This window comes from Salminus brasiliensis, chromosome 1 (genome assembly GCF_030463535.1).
Source record: "Salminus brasiliensis chromosome 1, fSalBra1.hap2, whole genome shotgun sequence".
Lineage (NCBI taxonomy): Eukaryota > Metazoa > Chordata > Actinopteri > Characiformes > Bryconidae > Salminus > Salminus brasiliensis.
In genome coordinates this window covers 30187816-30196652 of record NC_132878.1, presented here as the reverse complement: position 1 = coordinate 30196652, position 8837 = coordinate 30187816, and the positions used below count along the sequence as shown (strand labels likewise).

Genomic DNA, 8837 nt, shown 5'->3' with positions numbered 1-8837 from the left:
TTTTTCTATCATCAGTTCACATTTTCCTTGTGGTTCTCCCCTGGAAGCCTTTGTTTATTTTTCCACCATTTCTCCCACATTACATGTGGAGTTTGTTTTTCCACCCGTTTTAGCCTTTTGTTTGTCAGTTGTCGAAGTGTTGGCCTGCCAACGCATCAGCCTGGATTCAGTCCTCATTCTAGGTCAGCCACTCATTACATGTATTCACTGCTGCAATCTTCTCTTTTTGTTATTTTATTAATAAGGTGAACATTCTGTAGTTAATGTCAAGCACTCGACCAACTCATTCTTTGGTAAAAGATAAATGTAATATTGTAGGTATTTTTCCATCTGCCAAATGGCCTGCAGCTTAACAGTTAAGGTAGCTGTAGGTGGCTCACTCAAGCCAATTACAAAATTGCAAAACATTACATCACAGATGAGTTGGAAATGCCTTCTTTCAAAGTGCACGGAATAACTATATCTTGTCTACTGATTAGCACATGAGCATTCACTCTTCATTTTCTGGACATTAAAGTCACTGGCTTAAGCAGGTGTCCCACATGCCAGCAGAATGTTTGATATTTTGGTTTCATATAACTTCCACAACTTCCAAAGCATAAGAAACACATCAAGGGAATACACTAAACACGTGATGTTTTAGATGTGGTGTAAGACTATAAATAACACATCTCCTGTCTGCTTTTTTGTTTCTCCCAGTTTAGTGGGTGAGGCCTGAGCTCACAGAGCTCAAACACATGTCCTGTGTATTACTAAAAATGCTGTGTACGAACTTTCCAGTGTAAAACACTAAATGTGATATTTTAGAAAGTTGTTTATTGTTTTAAATAGCTTGAATCACCATTTCAGATCAATCTCAAAAATGTCAATATACACACTTTGTTTATTTATTGACCCTGCTTTTTAGGTACATCTTTACATTTTAAAAACATGTATTTGTAATCAATCATGTTAATGCTTTATTTATTTCATTATTAGGACAAAATTATGGGCTACAAAACAACTCTCAATCAAACTGTACTGGAAAACCCATTACTCTGCTATGAATTTCTAAACAGTTCATGCTCAAAGGTTGTTTATCCACAGGAAGTTCAATATTTACTTTACTTGTTTTTTGGCTTTACATCACTGTTTACATTTTGGGGGAATTTGTTGGCGATCATAACTGTCATTCACTTCAAGCAGCTGCACACACCAACTAACTACCTCATTCTCTCGCTGGCTGTAGCTGACTTGCTTGTAGGAGGGGTTGTGATGCCTCCTAGCATGTTACGTTCTGTTATGACTTGTTGGTATTTAGGGAACATATTTTGTAAAATCCACACCAGTCTTGATATCACTTTATGTACTGCTTCTATTTTAAATTTGTGTATAATTTCTGTAGATCGATATTATGCAGTGTGTCACCCCCTTCTCTACCACAGTAAAATGACTCCTAATACCACTCTACTTATGATTATTGTATGTTGGACCATTTCAGCTTTTGTGGGATTTGGGATTATATTTCTTGAGCTTGGTATATTGGGCATTGAAGAGTTTTACTACTCTAATGTTGCCTGTGAGGGTGGCTGTTTCCTGTATCTAAGCAGAACAGCTAGTACTGTATTCACAGTGCTCTGTTTCTACTTCCCTGCTGTAGTCATGGTTAGCTTATATCTGAAAATATTCCACATTGCTCAAAGACAAGCTCGCTTAATTCAAAATGGCAAAATCAGGTCTTCTCAACGAGTGGGTAAAACAGAGATAAAGGCTACTAAAACTTTAGCCATTGTAATAGGTGTATTTCTACTGTTTTGGATGCCCTCTTTTATCTGTTCTTTAATTGATCCTTTTATTGGATATAAAATTCCAGTGGTTTTATTTGACTTATTTACTTGGGTTGGATATATCTATTCCACTTGTAATCCCATTGTATATGCATTATTTTATAGCTGGTTTAGAAAATCATTTAGAATGATATTGTTGGGCAAAATATTTCAGCCTAATTCATCAAGAATTAAATTATTTTGATTGTAAGATGTTTGACTGTGAGACTTAAACTGTGAGACCCACTAAAATATTTCTAAAAAAAAAAAGCTAAGCTGTTTTTTCTTAAATCACCAACACTATGCCTTTCATGAAAAGCCCATACAAATATTTAATGAATTATAATGAATGAAAAATATATGAATAATAATGAACAATGCATTCAGCTACTTTAGGCTGCACCCATTTCAGACACAGAGGTGCACATCTGCACACACACAGTTTTTTACTGTTACTGTTACTGTTACTGTAGAGATGTATTTCCAATAGAATTGGACTCTTTTAAGCAGGTAAACACCCTATTGGCACTTTGCCTGATGGCAGGTGTAGGTTAGAGGGGTCTAAAGCCTCCCAGCATGAGCTGAGGAGCAGTGGAACTGTGTTCTCTAGAATGATGGTGCTCTATGGTGCACTCATACTTTTGGGATGAGTTGGGAAGCTGAAGACAGGGTGGGGTGGTGATCATCCAACATCCTGACCTCACAACGCTGAATGCAATCAGATACTCTCATCAGTGCTCCTAAATCCAGTAGAATGCCATGTCGAGACAGTAGAGACTGTTACTCCAAAAAATACTTTTTAAATACCCTTTAGTACCCTAAATATGACTTTGGAAGAAACAAAGGATGAGCAGGTGTCCAAATATGTTTGTACATATAGTGTAAGAAACTAATTTTGAAAATTGAATGCTGTCTTGGGGTTAGTCTTTATCCTAGCATGCACATGCTGGCCTAATGCTTCCCCTTGCACCACATGCATCAACATCTCCTTTGGTTAGTTGCACCACAGAAGAAAATCTCAAATTCAGATTTCCCTACAACTGTTTCAGATATGCCCTGGCCCTCACTGGTTAACCTTTTATAGACGTACAAGGACTTACAAGGCAATACTTTATTCTTTTGTCTGAAATATTGTGCATACAACTTATGTATCCAGCACAGCATAGATTTCCTGCACACACATTTTCTTTATTGCATATTAGTATGTAATAGTTATTAATATGATTTCCTTTTTATGCTTTTATGGGTTATTACTATTAATCATGCTTTTCCTATTTACCACACCACCTCTAAACCCCAGTCTTTATGTCATAGCTAATGAATACTCTCATATTGTCATATCCAAACCCTTTTGGTGCTGATTGTTGCTTTCTAACATTATCATGCTTGCAGTGTATATTAAAGTGTGGATAAACCTGGGCAGCAACAATATTCAGATATGCTGTGCCATTCAGATGTTTTTTCTGTGTGTTTCAGTTGACCTAAAGTGTGCCAGGAAAACATTCCCGATACCACCTCATTGCCATTCTGAAATCTGATAGGATGTTCTTAGTATTTTTAAAATACTCAGATACACGCATGACCTAATAAATAGGAAGGAGTAAATGTGGTAGGAAAAGGTGCACAAGCAACAGGGATGATTGCAGCCTTGAGAGGATTGTCAAGAAAAGTACATTTAAGAACTGACTTTGGTGTCAGTGTATCAAAAGCAGCCATGCACAGACACCCCCAGAAAAGGGTATATAATTCCTAACATCAAGCTGAACTCCTTAACAACATCTTAGTTGGGCTAACCTAAAGAGGAAAAGAACTGGACGGTTGCTCAGTGGTCCTCTTCTGAAAGTAAATGTTGCATTTCATTTGGAAATCAAGCTCCTAGAGTCTAGAGAAAGAGTGGATAGGCACAGAAGTCCACTGGAGTCTAGTGTTTCAGCAGTAGGTGGTGCTTGGGGTGCCATGTCATCTGCTGGTGTTAGCCATCTGTCAGAAGATTTTACAGCATTTCACTGTCTATCTTAAGATTGAGAGATTTCACTTCAAGTGGCATGGCACGTAGCTGCAGTGGCCACTGTGGGAACAACCAAAGCGGTGCTTATTTTGTTTTATATCAGCATTGTGTGATGCCACTGGCTGAGGGAAGTGGCTGCGACAGTGGTGCGTCTGGAGACAGAAGTGCAGAAAGACAGCTGAGGTATGTGCAAGGCTAACAGCTAACTGCAGGTGTCCAGCGGTCCCCTTGATCTTGCTTTCTAATGAAGTACAAACCTGAACTATCCCCAAATCCAGCAGGCTACCCAGCGTGAGTTCAGAGACCGCTGAGTTTTTGTGTTTACAGTGACTGGCTACATTAGCAAGTGCATTGATTATGTTACTATCTCCAAACACATCACAATACATCCCAACCAGAAGACATGTCCATGACTGCAGAGATGGACCCATAATGAAGCAAGGGATAAGATGAGTCTCAAAACAGCAAGGGCTAAGCTTTCCAGGACCAAGAGAGGAAATGCATGCCTACACAAAGAAAATCCATGAACACTTTCAAGACACTGCTAAAACATGGCACATGTGCCAGGGAATCCAGGCCATCAGCAACTGCAAGTCACCTCCACCTGTTTGTGATAGAGATGTTTTCCTTCTAGATGCACTGAATGACTCCCATGCTCTTTTTGAAGAACGGCAGAAGGACAAGGAAGACCACACCTCCAACAAATGACTAGGTATTGTATCTTTCTACGGCTGATGTGTGGAGAACTCTACACAGAGTCAGCCCACAAAAAGCCCCAGGTTTGGATAGCATACCCGGTAAAGTGCTCAGACAATGTGCAGAACCTCTGGCAGATGTTTTCATAGACATCTTCAACAACTCTCTAAGCACTGCAACCATCCCTACATGCCTTAAGACCACGACCATCACCTCTATGCCAAAGAAGTCCCTTGTGTCCTGTCTAAATGACTATAGTCCCTTAGTATCTGATTGAAAAACTGAGCCTGCTTGGCCTTGATCCCTCTGCAACTGATTTTCTAAAAGAAAGACTTAAATCAGTCAGGATTGATAGTAGCATCTCCAGCACCACCATGCTGACTCCCAGGGCTATGTGCTTAGCCCACTGCTGTTTACTCTGCTGACACATGACTGTACTGAAGTTCGGTGATGACACAGAACGCAGAAACACAGCTGATGCGCCTCAGTACAACAGCAATGGAGCCTAGGAGCCGTATGAGGTGCAGCTCCATCTAGTGGTGGAGAGAGGAAGTTAAACACAAGTCCTCCTTGACCTCCTAAGAGAAAAACATGGTGACCTCAATGCCCCTAAAACTGGCACTGGCCCCCAAGGTGAAAGAAAAGACTACATATGCCATCGGTGAGGGGCTATAGCACTTTTATGTGATGCCCTTCGGTCTTTGTGATGTGATGAAGCAGGTGCTTAGGGGGGTTTACACAAACTAAGTGCATTGTTGCAGCAAGCATTTACCATTTTCACACACAAACTAAGTTCATGATTGCAGCATTTAGTGCTTTCCGAGCGGGCCACCTGAAGCTGCACCCTAAAAAAGTGGAAACTGTTGCAGTGGTCGATTCTGTTCCTCTGCCATGGAGTAAGCAGTGAAGGAGCAGTGCTGGCCAATGCTCACTAATGTTGAACAGGTTCAGAGTGTCCTAGGACTGACCTCTGACGCTTTTTTTAGGAGTTTCACAGACATCTCGGCACTGCTGCACCTGCTCATAGGTGACCGCAAATGGGTAGAGCTGGATTTGCATGCTGCAGCATAAGGCACGCTGAGACTCTGTAAATAGTTGTTGGAGTCGGACTGTGTGTTGAAGTCTGATTGTAGTCACACATTAGAGTGTGTGTGTGTCTGGTTACCAGGGATTAGACCACATGTGTTATTGGTAAAATATTTTCTCCACTGCGACACAAAATCATCCACAGCATAAGAAACATATCAAGAGAATACATTAAACCCGTGATGTAGAAGATGTGGTGTAGGACTATAAATTACACATTTCCTGTCTGCTTTTTTGTTTCTCCCAGCTAACAAGTGGGTGGGACCTGAGCTCACAGAGCTCAAAAAAGGATCTGTACATTACTGGAAAATACTGTGTAACAATTTTGAACTAATTTTCCATGGTAAAACAATGCATGTGGTATTTCATTAAGTTATGTGTAAATATATCTAATCACCATTTCAGATCAATCACAGAAATGTAAGTATAAGGAAACTTTTTTTTTTTATCATTGACCTTACTTTTTAAATGCATATTGAAATTTTGAAAACATGTATTTGTAATCAATCATGTTAATGTTTAATTTATTTCATTATTAGGACAGAAATATGGGCTACAAAACAACTCTCAACGAAACTGTAATGCTGGAAAACCCTTTACTCTGCTATGAATTTCTGAACAGTTCATGCCTAAAGGTTGTTTATCCAAAGGAAGCTCAATATTTACTTTATATTTTATTTGGTTTTGCATCACTTTTTACATTTTGGGGGAATTTGTTGGTGATCATAACCGTCATTCATTTTAAGCAGCTACACACACCAACTAACTACCTCATTCTCTCGCTGGCTGTAGCTGACCTGTGTATAGGAGGGGTTGTGATGCCTCCTAGCATGTTACGATCTGTGGAGACTTGTTGGTATTTAGGAAGCATTTTCTGTAAAATCCACACCAGTCTTGATGTCACAATGTCTACTGCTTCTATCTTAAATTTGTGTATAATTTCTGTAGATCGATATTATGCAGTATGTCACCCCCTTCATTACCACAGTAAAATTACTCCTAATACCACTCTACTTATGATAATTGTATGTTGGACCATTTCAGCTTTTGTGGGATTTGGGATGATATTTCTTGAGCTTGGTATTTTGGGAATTGAAGATTTTTACTACTCTAATGTTGCCTGTGAGGGTGGCTGTTTCCTGTATCTAAGCAAAACAGCAAGTGCTGTATTCACAGTGCTCTGTTTCTACTTCCCTGCTGTAGTCATGGTTAGTTTATATCTGAAAATATTCCACATTGCTCAAAGACAAGCTCGTCTAATTCAAAATGGCAAAATCAGGTCTTCTCAGCGACATACATCAGTTGGTAAGACTGAGATAAAGGCTACTAAAACTTTAGCCATTGTAATAGGTGTATTTCTGCTGTTTTGGACACCCTTTTTCATTTGTGCTTTAATTGATCCTTTTATCGGATACACAATTCCAGTGGTTTTATTTGACTTATTTACTTGGGTTGGATATATCAATTCCACTTGTAATCCTATTGTATATGCATTATTTTATAGTTGGTTTAGAAAATCATTCAGAATGATATTGTTAGGCAAAATATTTCAGCCTAATTCATCAAGAATTAAGTTATTTTGACTAAGATTTAGTTGGACTTCTAACTAAAATATCACTCACCAACACTATACCTTTCAATGAAACCCATATCCTATAAAAACAAATGTGTGTTTCTCTAAAATACAAATGTCATGAATACAACATGGTCCACTAAATGTTGTTACTGCATATACTTTGTAGACATTTATTACTGACACAATTTAGCTTAATTGTTGATTGAGGCTTGTTGTCTTTAAGTTAAGTTTCATGTAAAAATAAAAACTGCAGTTAAAAACACTGTGTCCATTTTTTTTGTAAACATAATTAATGCATTCAACCACTTTAAGTTACAGGCATTTCTAAAACAGATTGCACATTGACACACACAGTTTGTCTAATATGTAGAGTATTGCCAATGGAATTATACTCTCCCGAGCAAGTAAACAACTTACTGGCACCATGCATAATACCAGCAATGCTCTAAAATCCAGTAGAAAGAGTTCTCCAGATGTTAGACACTGTTACACCAACAAAAGCAGGATAAACTATTTTTGAATCCCCTTGATTTCAGAAACAAAACAAATTAGGAAAAAATTGCAGATGTCCTGCTAACATTTCCTTTGGTTAGTTGCACTAAAAAAGAAGATTCTTATACTTTTATGGAAGACAGTTCTAGTATTGATCGACTAGATTGCCCAACATCAGTTTCAAATCTGCCCTGGCCCTCAGGGCACCACTTTTACCAGCTACAAACTGCAGCCAAAGCAAGCATGGGACACATGCGTATAAACAAGCAAAGTCTCGACTGGACCTTACACTGAGAGCCATCCTTTGGGACATGGAAAAAATTTTTTAAAAACTCAATTAGCTCAGGACCAGTTTTTGCTTGTAGCTTTGATGGTCTAATTCATTTTTAGTCACTGGACAACCAACAACATTTTTGTGTGTACTGGAAGCAAATTCCAGATAAAAACTGTCATTCTGGATATGTGTGAATGGTAAACATGTGGAGGTAGAGATGTAAATGCCCTAAAAAAGAAGATGTGAGTAGACAGCTCTCCAACACAACCTCTTTTCACAATATGTTTAATAAATCATTTAAAGAACTTAATGAGTCAAATAAAATATTAAACAAAACAAATGCCTCCATTTGACTGGTTTCAATACACATTGATTTGCCAAATTACCAAACTATCTAAATCAAATATATACAGTTTGAATGTCCCAGAACTATTCTAATATTCTAATTAGAATGTTTGTAATATTACTTTTTAAACACACTCGCTCATATACCATATTCAGAGTTGAGTTTTGCCGTGTCCTTTTTACCAAAATGGCTGCCACATAGCTACAACACCATTACTATTCACTTCTCTTAAGTACCATATGTGCTATGGTTTAACTGCTCTATAAACCAGCATTTTCGAACATACAATATAATATAGACTATATTTAGTAAATATATTAACTTTAAACAATTTTTGAACATTCTTCACAAGGTGCGTGACCATGTTTGCATGGCCGAGGGAAGGAAGGAGAAATTTGGGCTGGAGTTCTGGGGGGCTTAGAGCTGATGGCACTCGAGGCCAGACACCAAAAGTTCCAGCTTGGAGTGAGGTAAGTTGCTTGTGTGCTGGCCTGAGGTTGTTGATGTGGACTACACGGATGCATGTAAAACATTGGATGGAGTGGTCAGTAAGT

At 38.5% G+C, this 8837-nt stretch overlaps 2 protein-coding genes across 2 annotated transcripts; both read left to right on the top strand.

Moving 5' to 3' along the window:
- The first annotated feature begins 984 nt into the window (after positions 1-984).
- On the top strand, positions 985-2010 carry LOC140574841 (trace amine-associated receptor 1-like). The gene has a single exon (XM_072694869.1). It carries the CDS (start codon positions 988-990, stop codon positions 2008-2010), a length of 1023 nt encoding a protein of 340 aa, XP_072550970.1. The 5' UTR covers positions 985-987.
- A 4133-nt stretch (positions 2011-6143) lies between these two features.
- Positions 6144-7178, top strand: LOC140574833 (trace amine-associated receptor 1-like). Its single transcript, XM_072694856.1, has one exon. It carries the CDS (start codon positions 6144-6146, stop codon positions 7176-7178), a length of 1035 nt encoding a protein of 344 aa, XP_072550957.1.
- The last annotated feature ends 1659 nt before the right edge of the window (positions 7179-8837 follow it).

Coding starts and splice junctions, on each gene's coding strand:
- LOC140574833 (XM_072694856.1), top strand. CDS start 6,144: ATGGGCTACAAAACAACTCTCAACGAAACTGTAATGCTGGAAAACCCT.
- LOC140574841 (XM_072694869.1), top strand. CDS start 988: ATGGGCTACAAAACAACTCTCAATCAAACTGTACTGGAAAACCCATTA.